Raw genomic sequence first — 19,200 nt, forward strand, 5'->3', positions numbered from 1 at the left:
TTTAGTGAGTGAGTGCCAGGGAGCCCCTTTAGTGAGTGAGTGAGTGCCAGGGAGCCCCTTTAGGGAGTGAGTGCGTGCCAGGGAGCCCCTTTAGGGAGTGAGTGAGTGCCAGGGAGCCCCTTTAGGGAGTGAGTGAGTGCCAGGGGAGCCCCTTTAGGGAGTGAGTGAGTGCCAGGGGAGCCCCTTTAGGGAGTGAGTGAGTGACAGGGGGCCCCTTTAGGCAGTGAGTGAGTGACAGGGAGCCCCTTTAGGCAGTGAGTGAGTGACAGGGAGCCCCTTTAGGCAGTGAGTGAGTGACAGGGAGCCCCTTTAGGGAGTGAGTGAGTGACAGGGAGCCCCTTTAGGCAGTGAGTGAGTGACAGTTAGCCCCTTTAGGGAGTGAGTGAGTGCCAGGGGAGCCCGTTTAGGGAGTGAGTGAGTGACAGGGAGCCCCTTTAGGGAGTGAGTGAGTGACAGGGAGCCCCTTTAGGAAGTGAGTGAGTGCCAGGGGAGCCCCTTTAGGGAGTGAGTGAGTGACAGGGAGCCCCTTTAGGGAGTGAGTGAGTGACAGGGAGCCCCTTTAGGGAGTGAGTGAGTGACAGGGAGCCCCTTTAGGCAGTGAGTGAGTGACAGGGAGCCCCTTTAGGCAGTGAGTGAGTGACAGGGAGCCCCTTTAGGGAGTGAGTGAGTGACAGGGTCCAGGGAGCCCCTTTAGGGAGTGAGTGCGTGCCAGGGAGACCCTTGAGTGAGTGAGTGACAGGGAGGCCCCCCCCTCTAGCCGCCGCCGCTCCCCCCCTACCTCTCAGCAGACCTCAGGATCAGCGGCGACCCGACCAGATGTACGAGCGGGCGCTGGGCGCACCCGCTCGATATGCGGAAGTGATGTCACTTCCGCATATCAGTGCGGGCGCTGGGTCCTAGCGCCTGCACGATTGGTCGCCGGCTCGCCGCCTGATCCTGAGGTCTGAGACTGTCAGTGACGCGGCGGCTGGAGGGAGCCGCTGAGTCTTGACAGAGGGGGCGGCCGGGCGGAGATCCGTGGCACCCCAGGAAAGATTGGGGGCACGTGCCCCCCTAAAACAGGGCTAGCGACGCCCCTGACACTACTTCTTCTTCTTGCTTGGACCAGCCCCTTCTTCTTGCTTGGACCGGCCCTGGGGGCGGGGCGCTACTTCTTCTTCTTGTTTGAAGGTTGAGGCACTTACTCTATTATATATATAGATGTTGCTGTTTTTCCAGATGAAATAAGGTAGAATTATCAACACACAGGAAGATACTGACATACTGCAGAAGGTTTTGGGTCGGATTGCTATATCGGCAAGGAAATGGCAAATGAAAAGTCAAAAAATGTATCTTAGTCCCACCAATTGCATGATATGTAATAAACAGGATGCAGATGAAGATGCTGGGTGGGGAAAGGTAATAGAGAGTACGGGGGGGGGGGGGGGGGGGGGAGTGGTATGTTAGGGTCGCAGGTTTGGGGGAGGCACATGAGAGTGCTGGGTAGGGAGAGGAAGGTGATGTGGCTGACTGGGAAGTGTAGGTAGGTAAGAGTGCTGGGTGAGGAGAGGAAGGTGATGTAGCTGACTGGGAAGTGGTAGGTAAGAGTGCTGGGTGGGGAGAGGTATGGGAGAGTGCTGGGTGGAGAATGGTAGGTCACGGTGCAGGGTGGGGGGTGGGGGGAGGCAGATGAGGGTGCTGAGTGGGGAGCAGCAGGTGATGTGATTAACTAGGGAGAGGAATTGAGGGTGCAGAGTGGGGGAGGTAAGGGAGAGTGCTGGGTAGAGATTAGTAAATAAGGGTGGAGGATAGGGGAGGCATAAGAGGGTGCTGAGTGGGGAGTCGCAAGTGTGACGTGGCTGACTAGGAAGAAGTTGGTGTGTGTGCATGGGGGGAAAAGGAAATGGTTCTGGATGGGCAGAGGCAGGCAATGTGGCTGACTGGGAACTTGTAGGTAAGGGTGCTGGGTGGGAAGAAGTAGGGGAGAGTGCTGGGAGGGGAATGGTAGGTGATGGTGCAGGGTGGGTAGAGGCAGGTGTAGGTGCTGGGTGAGGATTGGCAGGTGATGTGGCTGACTGGGAAGTGCTGGGTGGGGAGTGGTAGATGATAGTGCAGGGTGGGTAGAGACAGGTGAGGGTGCTGGGTGGGCAGTGGCAGGTGATGTGGCTGACTGGGAAGTGGTAGCTGAGGGTGCTGAGTGGGGAGAGGTAGGGGAGAGTGCTGGGTGGGGAGTGGTAGGTGATGGTGCTGGGTGGGAAGTGGCAGTTGATGTGGCTGACTGGGAAATGGTAGCTGAGGGTGCTGGGTGGGTCGAGGTAGGGGAGAGAGCTGGGTAGGGAGTAGTAGGTGATGGTGCTGGGTGGGGAGAGGTAGGGGAGAGTGCTGGGTGGGAAGTGGCTGTTGATGTGGCTGACTGGGGAGTGGTAGCCGAGGGTGCTGGGTGGGTAGAGGCAGGTGAGGGTGCTGTGTGGGGAGTGGCAGGTGATGTGTGTGACTGGGAAGTGGTAGGTAAGGGTGCTGGGTGGGGAGAGGTAGGGGAGAGTGCTGGATGGGGAGTGGTAGGTGATGGTGCAGGGTGGGTAGAGGCAGGTGAGGGTGCTGGGTGGGGAGTGACAGGTGATGTGGCTGACCAGGAAGTGGTAGGTAAGGGTGCTAGGTGGGGAAAGGTAGGGGAGAGTGCTGGGTGAGGAGTGGTAGGTGATGGTGCAGGGTGGGTAGAGGCAGGTGAGGGTGCTGGGTGGCAGTTAATGTGGCTGACTGGGAAGAGCTAAGTGAGGGTGCTGGGTGAAGTGAGGCAGGTGAGGGTGCTTGGTGGGAAAGGTAGATGTGGGTGGAGTGTTGCTGGCTTGGGAGAGGCAGGTGAGGAAACAAATCACGGCTGCACAGTGTGATATATACTGCGGTGGCACAGTCACTCACCTGGCCATAGAAGCTTGGAACAGAGTATGATCTGTGAACCCTGCATCCCTGAGCTTGTGTGCAATCACAGTGTGCAGAGCCTACCAGGTGTCCGAGAAGGATGCTGCAGGGGACAAGGAGGAAGGCACTCCAGGGGGTGCAGATGAGGACTCTCCAGTCCACAAGTTTTTCAATAAACATCCCGCTGTCTAATTCTAGTGCAGGAGTTTGGCAGCAGAATTTAGCAAAACATGGGAAGCGCTGTCCTAGGCGACTGAAAATATGCTGTAATCACCCCCACTGTTGATTTGCAGCTGGTAGCAGAACGGGGATGTGGAGAGTGGTTCAAAGAAAAGTATGAAAGTGGCCATGTTATTTCTTCTCTAGGGCACTACCCCATGGTTACTTGATCAATTACTAAAAATACTGTCTCTGTGCCAGACCAGCGCTTCAACCATTAACACTCTCTGTGGGAATTCTAACCACCATCAGGAACACCCTAAAGGGTCCACACTCACCGATAACAGTGGGCCAGTTATTACAGTGGCCTTATTGCACCTCTGGGGTACTTGTCAGGCTCCCCACACCCTGTGGCTGATTTCACTGAGTTGACTTTCCTTATATCTTCTTGGGTCATGCATGTACCTCAATGCAAACAAAGGCTATCATTGCGCAGATATCTTATTAAAATGACGTTTTATTAAAAGGTTCCACTCACATGACATAAGCTGATGGTAAGCCTGTGGAGTATAGGAACGGGCTACACCCCATGCGGCCTCCCGGGCTGGCCGCCATATAGATGTTCATTGGGGTCCCGCTCGCTCTGCTATACCCCCGCATCCCACCGCTACGGCATGTACACTTCCGCATGTGGCTCCTCCCTATAGATTTCGTCATGAAATGACTCAGGGGATGGAGCCACCATGCGGAGACCTCGTATGTAAAGCCGCCTGCTCCGCCCCGTCCGTGACGTCAAGCGTACGCCACGTCATGTGCCCATAACGCCGCACACGTCCCTTGTGCCTCAATGTGCGCTCTGGAGCCCAGGAGACTGCAGCCTTCTAAAAAACTTTATTTAAAAACACATCCTAAAATACAACCTTGGCACATTTTCTCATTTAAACGCATAAAAGGTTCTACCTTAATCGATCCCTCCACATTACAATGTGCTATATCTTATATTTATGACAGATTAATCTTATCATAATTTTTTCTTATTAGTCTAAACACAGCATAATTATTGCACAGTATAAAACACCCCCACTAGGTTTTGTAACAGTGTTAGTCTCATTATAATTACTATATTATTATAAATACGGTTAAAAAAACCTAGTGGGGATGTTTTATACTGTGCAATAATTATGCTGTGTTTAGACTAATAAGAAAAAACGGGACGCGGGGGTATAGCAGAGCGAGCGGGACCCCAAAGAACATCTACGGCGGCCAGCCCGGGAGGCCGCATGGGGTGGAGCCCGTTCCTATGCTCCACAGGCTTACCATCAGCTTATGTCACGTGAGTGGAACCTTTTAATAAAACGTAATATTAATAAGATATTTGCACAATGATAGCCTTTGTTTGCATTGAGGTACATACATGACCCAAGAAGATATAAGGAAAGTCAACTGAGTGATATCAGCCACAGGGTGTGGGGAGCCTGACAAGTACCCCAGAGGTGCAATAAGGCCACTGTAATAACTGGTCCACCGTTATCGGTACATACATGACCCAAGAAGATATAAGGAAAGTCAACTGAGTGATATCAGCCACAGGGTGTGGGGAGCCTGACAAGTACCCCAGAGGTGCAATAAAGCCACTGTAATAACTGGTCCACCGTTATCGGTACATACATGACCCAAGAAGATATAAGGAAAGTCAACTGAGTGATATCAGCCACAGGGTGTGGGGAGCCTGACAAGTACCCCAGAGGTGCAATAAGGCCACTGTAATAACTGGTCCACCGTTATCGGTACATACATGACCCAAGAAGATATAAGGAAAGTCAACTGAGTGATATCAGCCACAGGGTGTGGGGAGCCTGACAAGTACCCCAGAGGCGCAATAAGGCCACTGTAATAACTGGCCCACCGTTAACGGTACATACATGACCCAAGAAGATATAAGGAAAGTCAACTGAGTGATATCAGCCACAGGATGTGGGGAGCCTGACAAGTACCCCAGAGGCGCAATAAGCCCACTGTAATAACTGGCCCACCGTTATCAGTGAGTGTGGACCCTTTAGGGTGTTCCTGGTGGTGGTTACAATTCCTACAGAGAGTGTTAATGGTTGAAGTGCTGGTCTGGCACAAAGACAGTATTTTTAGTAAAGGACCGACTCAAGCCTTTTTCCAGAAGCGCACCCATAGGACTGTATAGAATTTTGTGATATACAGGAATTGTATTGACTTTCAGTAGGATACACCATATTGGTGTGAGTTACTTGCATGGACATTGCATGTGTCATAATATTTATAAATCATATTGATTATACACTATTGTAGACATCTGAGCGCTGTATAAGTTTTGGTTTACTTGCTCAATTGAACATTCATATCCTGATATTATGTACAGCAGCTGTTGGAATCCCTGCATTTTTTGTTTTCAATTTTATGTTATGAGGAACACTGTGAAACATTCCACACAAACAGAATTTAGAGAGTGTTTTAAAAATATTTTCTTGCATCAAATTCAAAATGAGCTTATATTTTTCATAAAACAATATTTTCAGTTTCAGCATTTGATGTTTTTTTATTATTTTCAATTAAAAATGTGGTTTACATGATCTATAAATCATTGCATATACTGATTTTAGTCATATTTTTACTCAGCCTTTTGTTTTTAAATTGGTGCTTTATGTCAGTAATAATGCAGGATTTACAAGAGCATCTCTGACATCTCCACATCATAAGTATTCCAGCAAGCGTGCATGAAATAGAGGCGCTGTGAAAAAAGGGCGCAGGATAAAGCTGAAATCATTGTTTTTGGGCATAGATAAGGAAAATATTGGTTAACAAGTAAATATAGGTTAGGATTAGCAATTATTTCTAAAGTCATTTTCAATGATTTTAAGTATTGCAAAGCCAAACATTTAGGTTATTTTTATCATATCTTCATCTTTATCTGAAAAAGAATAATAAATATATTAAAATGATAGTGATAAAAAGTGTGCCGGGTGAAACTAAAATAAAAAAATATTGTATATAACAATGAAAAAGAAAATATATTTACAGTCGTAATAAGCATAGTAAAACCCTACTCTCACACAAAACCCCCCCACCTATCCCTTAGACGCCCCCCCGGCGGTGCCTAAGAGACTCCCCTGGTGGTGGTGCCAACCCTAAGAACCCCTGGTGGTGCCTAACCCTTAGACCACCCTTCCTGGTGTCTAACCCTAAAACCTCCTTTCTCTGCTGCAAAGAACGTAAATCCAAAAAGTGGTATATTTGTAAGATAATACATTTCAAAAGCATAAGTGTTACATTTGTAAGATAATACATTTCAAAACGATAAGTTACAAAATTATAATTCTCAGAATGAATTTCAATATGTTAAAAGAGTTAAAAGGTTCATTTACATTTTAGAACGATAATTTATAAAATTATAATTCTAAAAATGAATTTCAAAATGTTAAAACCTTTATGATGATAATTTATAAAAAAAAAAAGATACATGTCAAAACTAATTTGAAATGATAATTTACAAACCACTAATTCTCAAAATGAAAGAATTCCCACTATTTAATGGGCACCCACATTGTCCAGTTTTGCTCCCAATACTTACATGCCGGCACACTCTAGAATGATGACGCCCTATTTGTCCACTTCTCATATGCGCTGGATTATTACTGTAACTACTATCAGGGTGTCAAACCTGGCTAACCAGCACTGAAAGGAGAAATGTCAAATATCTTCAAGAGAATCTGTAACAAATAAAAGAGCCCCTGGGGTACTTATCTTATGAGGGGGAAGCCTCTGCATCCTAAAGAGACCTTCCCCGATTCCTCAGTAGAGGCTATCCAGCTCTGGGACCCCCTGAGGATCTCCTTATTGGACGTTTGTCAGCATGCCGCTCCGATCGGGTCCAGTCTACTGCACAGGCGTGAGCCGTATCGGTCTTGGTTGTTTACGCCGCAGCCTGAGTGGAGAGTCGCTACAGCACATGTGCACAGTGGCTATTGTAAATATTATTGCTGCTCTGTGTCCAGGGAGGCCAGCACGGGATCTAGATGGCTGAGCAGGATGGGGTAAGCCTCTTTTGTATTCAGAGGCTCCCCCTCCCGAAGTAAGTACCGCCCCAGGGTCACTTCTTTTTATTACAAGTTTATTTTAAAGTGGACCTGAGGCAGCAGAAAAAAAATATAGATACTTACCTAGGTAGAGGGAGGCCTCTGGATAGTGGCATCCTATGACCTCCTCAACCCCCATAGCCTCTTATGGATGGGCGGCTTGGGCTTACTGTGCATGCGCAGCCATACTCCAACAGGCATGGTACAGCCTTCCTCGTACATGAAGGGGAGCACATCCAAGAGAACATATCTGACATTCTGTTGTCGGAAATGTTCCTAGTGTCCATACGTGTGTATGGACACTAGGAACATTTCCGACAACAGAATGTCAGATATGTTCTCTTGGATGTGCTCCCCTTCATGTACGAGGAAGGCTGTACCATGCCTGTTGGAGTATGGCTGCGCATGCACAGTAAGCCCAAGCCGCCCATCCATAAGAGGCTCCTTGCTACTGTGCAGGCATGGCTGTAATTGTGCAGGTGCAAGATGGGGGGCGCACCAACTAAAAGGGGGTCCCGGTCAGTAGCGGAGGGGTTAACCATTTACCGCCATCCTAACGTATTAAAACGTCATGCTTACCGCTATTAACAGCAACATGACGTTTTAATACGTCGCGCATTCCCGCCGCTGCTACCGCCGTGTGTCCGCCGCTACCGCCGCCATTACCGTCGGGATCCCGTGCTGGGCGATTGGGGAAGAGGACTGAACAGTCCTCTACCCAATCGCAGTGCCTGGAGTGAATGGACGTGACCGCGAACAGCGGCTACGTCCATTCACATAAACAGGAAATGTAACAGTTTAATAAAGTGTGTAAAAAAAAAAAAAAAAAAGTGAACACGTCCTATGAGTGTTCACCAGCGCCATCTTGTGGCCAAAAAGTATATTACACCTACAAAACACATACATTTTCAAGTATATACACATCATTAATAAAATTACACTTCCAACCCTCCCCCCCAAAAAAAACACTTGTAAAAAAAAAAAATCAGCTTAAAAAAATAAATAAATAGTTGCCTTAGGGACTCAGCTTTTTTTATTCTATATTTTATGGGGGAAAATTAATTTTAATTTATTACATAGGGGCTTGTAATTATGGCCAGAACAAACAGAAAAATAACCACTTATATTTCAAAATAATATACTGTCGCCATACATTGTGGTAGGGACATAATCTAAACGGTTTAATTATCGGGACCACTGGGCAAATAAAACGTGTTTGTTTTATCCACAGGAGAATGTTTAATTTTAAAACTATAAAGGCTGAACACTGAGAAATAATGATTTTTTTTCTTTTTTTTTCTGTTTTTCTCATTAAAATGCATTTAGAATAAAAAAATTCTTAGCAAAATGTACTATCCACAGAAAGCCTAATTGGTGGCGAAAAAAACGAGGTATAGATCATTTTCTTGTGATAAGTAGTAATAAAGTTATTAGGGAATAAAAGGGAGGAGCGCTGACAACTGAAAATTGCTCTGGTCCGTTAGGATAAAAACCCTTGGGGGTGAACTGGTTAAGGAGGGCATGGGAAACCTCTCTAGGATACAGAGGCTTCCCTCTTCTTAGGTAAGCATCTAACATTGTTTTTTCTGCTGCCTCTAGAGTGATCTCTAAATTGGGCTATTTCAAATCTTTTGAGGTTAGCTTGCAAAAGGTAAATGGTACATTTTCAGTTGTTTTTGTTTTTTGTTGTTTTTTTTAACTTGGAAAATTTGTATTTTAAGTACATTGTATATATGTGGTTTTCTTGAATGTGAAATATGTATCTTTATTGGCAGCATGAATCTGTTTCTGTGAAGATGTTTGACCATTTAATTCAGTCCATTGGATTGCAGTGCATTATGAAGGAGTTTAGCCTTTTACCAGAAGACCTCACATTTATCAAGGAAATGATAGTTGGCCCTCTGACTGAGGAAGGAGAACAGAGCAGGGCTAGTACGGTGAGTTAAACAGGTTTCTTCAGTCTTATGGGAATTCTTGCTTGGGATTACTGGCTGGGATTCATGTGAACTATGGCTTATCTTTCCTTTTGGCTTGTTTAGATCATGTAGTTATGATTCATCTAAATGAACACTGAAACCATTTTACAGGGGTTAGAAAAGGGAAATTATGCAAAAAAGCGGATATGAGAAAATCGCATGATTGCAACTAGCCAGTTACAAACTTACAGGTGTGGTTGTTCAATAGCAATCAGAACCTTTCAGGGACAGAACCAGTTTCAGATAACTGATCAGATCAGTACAGATGGTCATGAGATGCAAATACTTATGGCTTGAATGCAGATTGTAGGGCTGGTGCACACCAAGAGCAGTTCTGAGCATTTTTAAAACGCTTGTGCTTTGAAAAGCGCTTGGCTAATGTATTTCAATGGGATGGTGCACACCAGAGTGATTCGTTTTTACCCCAATTGTAAACTCGGGTCCTGCAGCATTTTTGCTGATTTCTGAGGCAATGCAGCCTCAATATTAAGTATAGGAAAGTGGAAAATAGCTCTGAAAAGCGCTAGATCAGAGCGAAATGTTAAAACAGTTAAAAGAATAATTTACATTTTAGAATGATATTTTATAAAATTATAATTCTCAAAACAAATTTCAAAATGTTAAAACAGTTATGATGATAAATGACAAAAAAATGAGAAATGTCAAAACTAATTTGAAACAATATTTTACAAACCACTAATTCTCAAAACTAAAAATCTCCCACTATTTAATGGGCACCCAAATCATCCAGTTTTGCTCCCAATAGCCAATATTTAACATTAGAGTGCCGGCACACTCTAGAATGATGACGCCAGATTTGTCTACTTCTCATATGCGCTGGATTAAATACTGTAACTACTGTAATGCAGGCCATACACTGGCTCGATTCCCGGCCGTTTCGACAGCAGATTCGATCCTGGGATCGAATCTGCTGCCAATCGTTCGCGGTAAACGCAGCCGCCGATCCGATTTCCTCCCGAAATCGGATCGGTCCGTCTATCGCGGCGTGCGGGAAATTACCCTCGATCACTCGCGGGTAAAGTGCGCGTCGCTAGCGGCGGCCGATCCGATCAAGTATACATTACCTGAGGCTGGCTCCCGGGCGTCTTCTCCGTGCTGCACGGCTCTGTTCCGGCTCCATCCATCCCGGCGCTTCCTGTGTCACTGCAGTGACCAGGAAGTTGAAATAGAGGGCGCTCTATTTGAACTTCCTGGTCACGGAGTAACACAGAAAGCGCCGTAATGGAGCCGGAACAGAGCCGTGCAATGCGGAGAAGATGCCCGGGAGCCAGCCTCAGGTAATGTATACGGGGGGGGGGGGGACAGGCGGCAGGAGCAGCTCAGCAGATGGTGAATCGGTTTCAGGCTGAAATCGATTCACAATCTGTTTGCAGTAAAGGCAGCCATACGATCCCTCTCTGATCAGATTCGATCAGATAGGGATCTGTCAGCTGGTCGATCTAATGGCACATCGACCAGTGTATGGGCACCTTCAGGGTGTCAAACCTGGCTAACCAGCACTGAAAGGAGAAATGTCAAATATCTTAAAGATAATCTGTAACAAATAAAAGAACCCCTGGGGTACTTATCTTATGAGGGGGAAGCCTCTGCATCCTAAAGAGACCTCCCCCACCTCCTCAGTAGAGGCTATCCAGCTCTGGGACCCCCTGAGGATCTCCTTGTCGGACGTTTGTCGGCATGCAGCTCCGATCGGGTCCAGTCTACTGCACAGGCGTGAGCCGTATCGGTCTTGGCTGTTAACGCCACAGCCTGAGTGGAGAGTCGCTAAAGCACATGTGCACAGTGGCTATTGTAAATATTATTGCTGCTCTGTGTCCAGGGAGGCCAGCACGGGATCTAGATGGCTGAGCAGGATGGGGAAAGCCTCTTTAGTATTCAGAGGCTCCCCCCTCCCGAAGTAAGTACCGCCCCAGGGTCACTTCTTTTTATTACAAGTTTATTTTAAAGCGAACCTGAGGCAGCAGAAAAAAATATAGATACTTACCTAGGTAGAGGGAGGCCTCTAGATAGTGGCATCCTATGACCTCTTCAACCCCACAGTTGCCACGTATGGACACTAAGAACATTTCTAACAAGTGAATGTCAGATATGTTCTCTTGGCCATGCTCCCCTCCATGTATGAGGAAGGCTGTACCATGCCTGTTGGAGTATGGCTGCGCATGCACAGTAAGCCCAGCCCGCACATCCATAAGAGGCTCCTTGCTACTGTGCAGGCATGGCTGTAATTGTGCAGGTGCAAGATGGGGAGTGCACCAACTAAAAGGGGGTCCCGGTCAGTAGCGGAGGGGTTAAGGAGGACACGGGAAACCTCTCTAGGATACAGAGGCTTCCCTCTTCTTAGGTAAGCATCTAACATTGTTTTTTTCTGCTGCCTCTAGACCAGGCATGGGCAAACTTGGCCCTCCAGCTGTTGAGGAATTACAAGTCCCACAATGCGTTGCAGGAGTCTGACAGCCACAGTCATGACTCATAAAGGCAAATGCATTGTGGGATTTGTAGTTCTTTAACAGCTGGAGGGCCAAGTTTGCCCATGCCTGCTCTAGAGTGATCTCTAAATTGGGCTATTTCAAATCTTTTGAGGTTAGCTTGCAAAAGGTAAATGGTACATTTTCAGTTGTTTTGTTTTGTTTTTGAGCTTGGAAAATTTGTATTTTAAGTACATTGTATATATGTGGTTTTCTTGAATGTGAAATATGTATCTTTATTGGCAGCATGAATCTGCTTCTGTGAAGAGGTTTGACTATTTAATTCAGTCCATTGGATTGCAGTGCATTACGAAGGAGTTTAGCCTTTTACCAGAAGACCTCACATTTATCAAGGAAATGATAGTTGGCCCTCGGACTGAGGAAGCAGAAGAGAGCAGGGCTAGTACGGTGAGTAAATCTGTTTCTTCAGTCTTATGGGAATTCTTTCTTGGGAAGACTGGCTGGGATTCATGTGAACTATGGCTTATCTTTCCTTCTGGCTTGTTTTATATCATGTAGTTATGATTCATCTAAATGAACACTGAAACCATTTTACAGGGGTTAGAAAAGGGAAATTATGCAAAAAAGTGGATATGAGAAAATCGCATGATTGCAACTAGCCAGTTACAAACTTACAGGTGTGGTTGTTCAATAGCAATCAGAACCTTTCAGGGACAGGGCCAGTTTCAGATAACTGATCAGATCAGTACAGATGGTCATGAGATGCAAATAATTATGGCTTGAATGCAGATTGTAGGGCTGGTGCACACCAAGAGCAGTTCTGAGCATTTTTAAATGATATTTTATAAAATTAGAATGATATTTTATAAAATTATAATTCTCAAAACAAAATTCAAAATGTTAAAACAGTTATGATGATAAATGACAAAAAAATGAGAAATGTCAAAACTAATTTGAAACAATATTTTACAAACCACTAATTCTCAAAACTAAAAATTTCCCACTATTTAATGGGCACCCAAATCATCCAGTTTTGCGCCCAATAGCCAATATTTAACATTAGAGTGCCGGCACACTCTAGAATGACAGTGCCCCATTTGTCCACTTCTCATATGCGCTGGATTAACCACTTAACGATCGCCTAACGCCGATAGGCGTCGGTGGGTCGTTAGTGGTATAGCATGGAAACGGCCACTCGATCAAGCGGCCTTTCCATGCCAGTTCACAGAGGGTGCCTCCGTGAACAGTGTGCGAGCTGCCGATCGCGGCTCGCACGCATAATGTAAACACGCTGTTTACATCATACGGCGCTGCTGCGCAGCAGCGCCATGACGGAGATTGGCGATCCCCGGCCTCTGATTGGCCGGGGATCGCCGGCATCTGATAGGCAGAAGCCTATCCTATCAGGCGCAGGACGGATATCTGTCCTGCGCCGCTCAGAGGGGAAGGGAGAGGGAGGGAACGGAGGTGAGGCCAGAAAACGCTGCGGAGGGGGGCTTTGAAGAGCCCCCCTGCAAATCAATAATAGCCGGCGGCGATCAGACCCCCCCTGCAGGACATCCCCCTAGTGGGAAAAAAAGGGGGGAAGTCTGATCGCCCTGGCACATACCTGATGGGTGCTGCAGGCTGTAGAGCCCACGCAGCACCAATCACTGAAAAATCCCCTGGTCCTTAATTACTGTAACTACTGTCAGGGTGTCAAACCTGGCTAACCAGCACCGAAAGGAGAATGTCAAATATCTTAAAGAGAATCTGTAACAAATAAAAGAGCCCCTGCGGTACTTATCTTATGAGGGGGAAGCCTCTGCATCCTAAAGAGACCTCCCCCGCCTCCTCAGTAGAGGCTATCCAGCTCTGGGACCCCCTGAGGATCTCCTTGTCGGACGTTTGTCGGCATGCCGCTCCGATCGGGTCCAGTCTACTGCACAGGCGTGAGCCATATCGGTCTTGGCTGTTTACGCCGCAGCCTGAGTGGAGAGTCACTACAGCACATGTGCACAGTGGCTATTGTAAATATTATTGCTGCTCTGTGTCCAGGGAAGCCAGCACTGGATCCAGATGGCAGAGCAGGATGGGGTAAGCCTCTTTAGTATTCAGAGGCTCCCCCTCCCGAAGTAAGTACCGCCCCAGGGTCATTTCTTTTTATTACAAGTTTATTTTAAAGTGAACCCGAGGCAGCAGAAAAAAGACAGATACTTACCTAGTTAGAGGGAGGCCTCTAGATAGTGGCATGCTATGACCTCTTCAACCCCACAGTTGCCACGTATGGACACTAAGAACATTTCCAACAAGAGAATGTCAGATATGTTCTCTTGGCCGTGCTCCCCTCCATGTATGAGGAAGGCTCTACCATGCCTGTTGGAGTATGGCTGCGCATGCGCAGTAAGCCCAAGCCGCCCATCCATGAGAGGCTCTGTGCTACTGTGCAGGCATGGCTGTAATTGTGCAGGTGCAAGATGGGGAGCGCACCAACTAAAAGGGGGTCCCGGTCAGAAGCAGAGGGGTTAAAGGAATACTGTAGGGGGGTCAGGGTAAAATGAGTTGAACTTACCCGGGGCTTCTAATGATCCCCCGCAGTACATCCTGTGCCTCCGCAGACACTTACCGATGCTCCGGCCCGCCTCCGGTTCACTTCTGGAATTTCAGACTTCAAAGTCTGAAAACCACTGCGCCTGTGTTGCCATGTCCTCTCTCCCGCTGTGGTCACCAGGAGCGTACTGCGCAGGCACAGACCATTAGAAGCCCTAGGTAAGTTCAACTAATTTTCCCCCGACTTCCCTACAGTATTCCTTTAAAGAGGAACTCCAGTGAAAATAATGAAATACACAAAGTGCTTAATTTTACAATAATTATGTATAAATGATTTAGTCAGCGTTTGCCAATTGTAAAATCTTTTAAATCCCTGATTTACATTCTAACATTTATTACATGGTGACATTTTTACTGTAGGCAGGTAATGTAGCTGCTCCTTGTTTTTTTGGCAGTTGGAAACAGCTGTAAACAGCTATTTCCCACAATGCAGCAAGGTTCACAGACAGGAAACTGCCAGGAGTACGTACTTTTTTTGTGGGAGGGGTTTCTTGTGGGAGGGGTTTCACCACAATATCAGTCATACAGCCCCTACTGATGGTCTGTTTGTGAAAAGGAATAGATTTCTCGTGTAAAAGGGGGTATCCGCTACTGATTGGGATAAAGTTCAATTCTTGGTCGGAGTTTCTCTTTAAGGAGGACATGGGAAGCCTCTCTAGGATCTAGAGGCTTCCCTCTTCTTAGGTAAGCATCTAACACTGTTTTTTCTGCTGCCTCTAGAGTGATTTCTAAATTGGGCTATTTCAAATCTTTTGAAGTTAGCTTGCAGAAGGTAAATTTTGAGTTTTTTTTTTTTTTAACTTGGAACTTGGAAAAATTGTATTTTAAGTACATTGCATACATGTGCTTTTCTTGTATGTGAGATATGTATTTTTATTGGCAGCATGAATCTGCTACTGTGAAGAGGTTTGACCATTTCATTCAGTCCATTAGTTTGCAGCGCGGTATGAAGGAGTTTAGCCTTTTACCAGAAGACCTCACATTTATCAAGGAAATGATAGCTGGCCCTCTGACTAAGGAAGAAGAACAGACGGTGAGTGAATGTAAGGTTTAGAGAAGGAGAGGGAGGCTGGCACATCCAAAAGTAAAAAAGCTCTTTATTGGAATAACATATTAAAATCCGTGGCTATACAGCGACAGCCCGCTGTTTCAGGTATCAGCCTTTCTTCAAGCTGTTTCAACCACAAGTTAGGAAAATGGCACCCATAATATATATAGTGCCCACCCTACAATTCAACCAGTCATTTTAAAATTACTCGCAGCCAATCACCTCACCTGCTGTCACGAGCAGACCTGAGAGGAGACAGAACCCTTGACGTACAAGGAAGGATATACTATCGTAGATGCCGGTGGCTCTGTGGTGACTTCCGCACTCAAGACTTCCCCCGGCTTACTGTTTGCTGAAGCGGTATCAGGTGACCTCAATAGGAGTGACGTCACCACGTAGACGCCCCCAGCAGCCCGTTCTTCAGCCCTATGCAAAACTAAGTGCGCAATGGGCAATGTGTACGGCGGAGTACCGCCCACTGGGCGGACAACAGCCGACGTCATTGGTAAACAAAGACGCTGTCATGCAGCTATAAACACGGACTCGCCTGTTGCGTCTCCATGGCAGCCCCACCAAAACAATAAATGTAAATAATCTCACCCACTCCTCCGCAGCAAACCAAATTCAGAAGGCTTCTCCCCATCAGTGCCGCTCAAGCAGGAAAGATGAAAGTTCTGCAAAAAGAGCGAAATATATACATTGAGAGCACACAGTTTAAAATGACCAAAATAACATTAGATACAAAAGCCTAATTCATATTCACGGTTAAGTCCTCCACTCCCCATTACTCCTAACCTCCTAATCCAACTTGCTTCCCTCTTGAGTAACTCATTAGTCCTACTATGTTTCCCCCTCCAAGTACTAGGGACCCCATCTATTATTTGAACCTTAAGTTGGGATACAGTATGTTGCATTTCAGTGAAATGCGTAGAAACTGCTTGTTTTTTGTCATGATTGCGAATCGCACTTTTATGTGAGCAAATTCTATCTCTAATTTTTTGTGTAGTCATTCCCATGTAGCCAAGGCCACATGGGCATTTCAAGTAATAGACTACAAAGCTGGATTCACAGGTATATAATTCCCTAATCTTAAATTTGGTACCCTTGGTTGGATGATAAAATTTTGCTCCCTTAGTAATATGGCTACAAAGATGACATCCCATACATGGGTAGGTCCCCACCCTCCCACCTGGCACGGGACCCGTGTCACGATGGTAAAACACCTTGTCTCTAACTGTTGGGGCCCTCTTATATGATTGTAAGGGGGGATATCTGAATTCTGGAATAGCAGGAAAGGCATCACTCAAAAGGTGCCAGTGACGTTTAATAATTTTCCCAATCTCAGAACTACATGTATTAAATGTAGAAACAAACGGGAGGCGAAATTGCTTATTGGATCTCTTCTTGGGACCAGTATCTAACCTAAGTGTTTGTGGGGGATATCCTCTCTGTTTAAATTTTACAGTCATGTCTCTCTGGCGCTGGACCAAACTATCAGGATTGGTGACTAATCTGTTCAATCTATTAAATTGGCCTTTTGGGATGGCATCTTTTACATGAGTTGGATGGAAACTATTGTAATGTAGTAGAGAATTGCAATCAGTACTCTTAACATAGAGATCAGATATAAGAGAACTCTTTTTTCTAATAACAGTAGTGTCCAAAAAGGACACCTGCTCAGTGCTCCTGTGACACGATAGTTTAATTTCACTGCAGCATTGGGACAAATCGACCAAAAATTGGTCTAGGGTCGAATGTGGCCCCGCCCACACACAAAAGATGTCGTCAATATATCTGTACCAGCATTTGGCATGCCGCTGGAACAGACAATTGGAATATACAAAGGCCCCTCTCGAACAGACCCATATAAAGATTAGCATACGACGGGGCCACATTCGACCCCATCGCCGTGCCCCGTAGCTGCAGGAAAAACTCACCCTGAAAAGAAAAATAGTTAGAACGCAACACCACATTAAGCAGTTCCAATGCAAATCCTTGGTTTATGAATGTAAGGCTTGACAGGTTGTGTTCACAATCAGTTCCTATTCCCCAATCTAGTGCCGTAGCTCTGAGCCCAGCCCATGGTCTTCACCTATAGACAAACCCCCGCGTGAATAGGACACTGAATAGGTCTCCTGAATATGGTTAACCTCAGGTCTTAACGTGCAAGGCATACAAACTGAAGTAGAATGTACAATAACCTCTCAGAACCCCACTGAAGCAATTTCATCAAAGTCCAGAGGCACACATGTATCTAACAGTAGTAATACCTCAATGATGTGAATGAGGCCTATACCAGTGGCGATCAGGAGTTCTAATGACAGACAATCTCGGAGTATTCAGGTAACAAGCAAGGGTCAGTCCAGGCAGCAGGCAAGAGTATTCAGGTAACAGGCAAGGTCGGTCCAGTCAGCAAGCGAGAGTATCCAGGTAACAAACAAGGGATGGTCTAGGTAGCAAGCAAGCGTATCCAGGTAACAAGCAAGGGTTGGTCCAGGCAGCAAACATGAGTATCCAGGTAACAAGCAAAGTCGGTCCAGGAAGCAAGCGAGAGCATCCAGGTAACAAGCAAGGGTCGATTCAGGGAGCAGACAAGAGTGGTCAAGAACAAGCCAAGGGTCACTATCCAGAGAACAGTATAAATATCAGTACAAGTGCGCACCCAGCCACAGCTATGCTATCACGGGCGATGACTGGGAGCACTCACGAAGTTTAAATTCTTTATTCAACCAATCAGTGTCCGGCCACACTCCACACATCCAATCACACATCATTTCGATCCAACCTAAGTGTCAGCTATAGGAAATCAGCTTACACTGCGCTGTCAGCTGATCGAGATGTCAGCTGACAAATGTTTACCTTTGCGGAGAGCGTACTGTGAACGTGGTCTCTGCCTATCAGGAAGTGCGTCTTGCGTCCCAGCCTGCGCGTCATGGAACAAGGGCCTGAGACCTAGAAGAGGAGGTGTCACGGCCAGCCGTGAGAAGCGCAGGCGATTCGGGAAGATCCACACAGTCGGTTTTCTGATCGCTTCCTGGTTAGATTGCGCAGTTCATTGCAGCGATCAGAATGACATTTTTTTCTTTTAAAAGACAACTTTGTTTCTCTTACGCCAAAGGGCCAGTCATTAAGAAACCTTCTCAGAGAAGTTTCCCAGGCACCCAGCTGTGTCAAGGACCCCCATAAATCAGGTCTCCGCACTTCTGAGATGACAGAAGCTCATAAAGCGGGTCTTAGTGCAGCTGATGTGGCACCATTCCCCAGCAAGAAGTTGCCACATAGGCCTGAGCTGAGGAGTTCAAAGGGACCAGCAATCTCTCCAGCTGGGAACTACAGTATGAACTCCTGGTGAACTGTTATTTATAAGATAATTCATAAACTGCTATATTTGTCATATTTCCTGTGTTGCAAATCTGCCTGGCCCTTCAGACCCGCAGAGTGTGTTGGATCTTTCCTGGGAATGGTACTGAGAAGATTCCAGACCAATCCAACGTATGCACCGTCAGTAAGACAGGCCCATAGTAACCTGCTGATACCACAGGGGTCCTACCCCTCGTGTTTGGTATCATTGTGCTGGATAAATCCTGACTGACCTGAAAATGTTATTAAATCTGCCCTGAACTGTACGGTTCTGGGAGTTAGAGCCCATATAAAGTTTAGATATGGTTTTCTGTCTCCATGATAAGGGGGGTGGCTCATCTCAGGTTTCAAGGAGTGTGTGGTCCCCACCCTCACTCCTCCTTACCATGTCAGGAGTATAACCAGGGCAGAGGACACAAAATCCATGTCCTCCACCTTGAACATCATCCGGATTACATATTGCCAGCTTGAGGACATGCTGGTATCCATCCTGTTTGGACTTTGACGCTGAATCCCCTGATCCGGAAACAAAGAAACTTAACTTGCTTTCCCAAAAGGTGGATCAAATTGTGATATAGTATACAGAGGCGCCAATAGAGTAAAAGTAGTCACGTTTTTAG

General features: G+C 46.3%; 1 protein-coding gene across 1 annotated transcript in view; it reads left to right on the forward strand.

Moving 5' to 3' along the window:
* The window catches only part of LOC137540944 (deoxynucleoside triphosphate triphosphohydrolase SAMHD1-like), a 372,279-nt gene that overhangs the window by 198,093 nt on the left and 154,986 nt on the right, over nt 1-19,200 (forward strand). Inside the window, exons 8-10 of the mRNA XM_068262118.1 lie at nt 8,936-9,097; nt 11,869-12,030; nt 15,056-15,205. Of these exons, the coding sequence (XP_068118219.1) occupies nt 8,936-9,097; nt 11,869-12,030; nt 15,056-15,205 (474 nt within the window). The remainder of the gene's footprint in view (nt 1-8,935; nt 9,098-11,868; nt 12,031-15,055; nt 15,206-19,200) is intronic.

Source organism: Hyperolius riggenbachi, chromosome 12 (genome assembly GCF_040937935.1).
Source record: "Hyperolius riggenbachi isolate aHypRig1 chromosome 12, aHypRig1.pri, whole genome shotgun sequence".
In the NCBI taxonomy this organism is placed as follows: Eukaryota; Metazoa; Chordata; class Amphibia; order Anura; family Hyperoliidae; genus Hyperolius; species Hyperolius riggenbachi.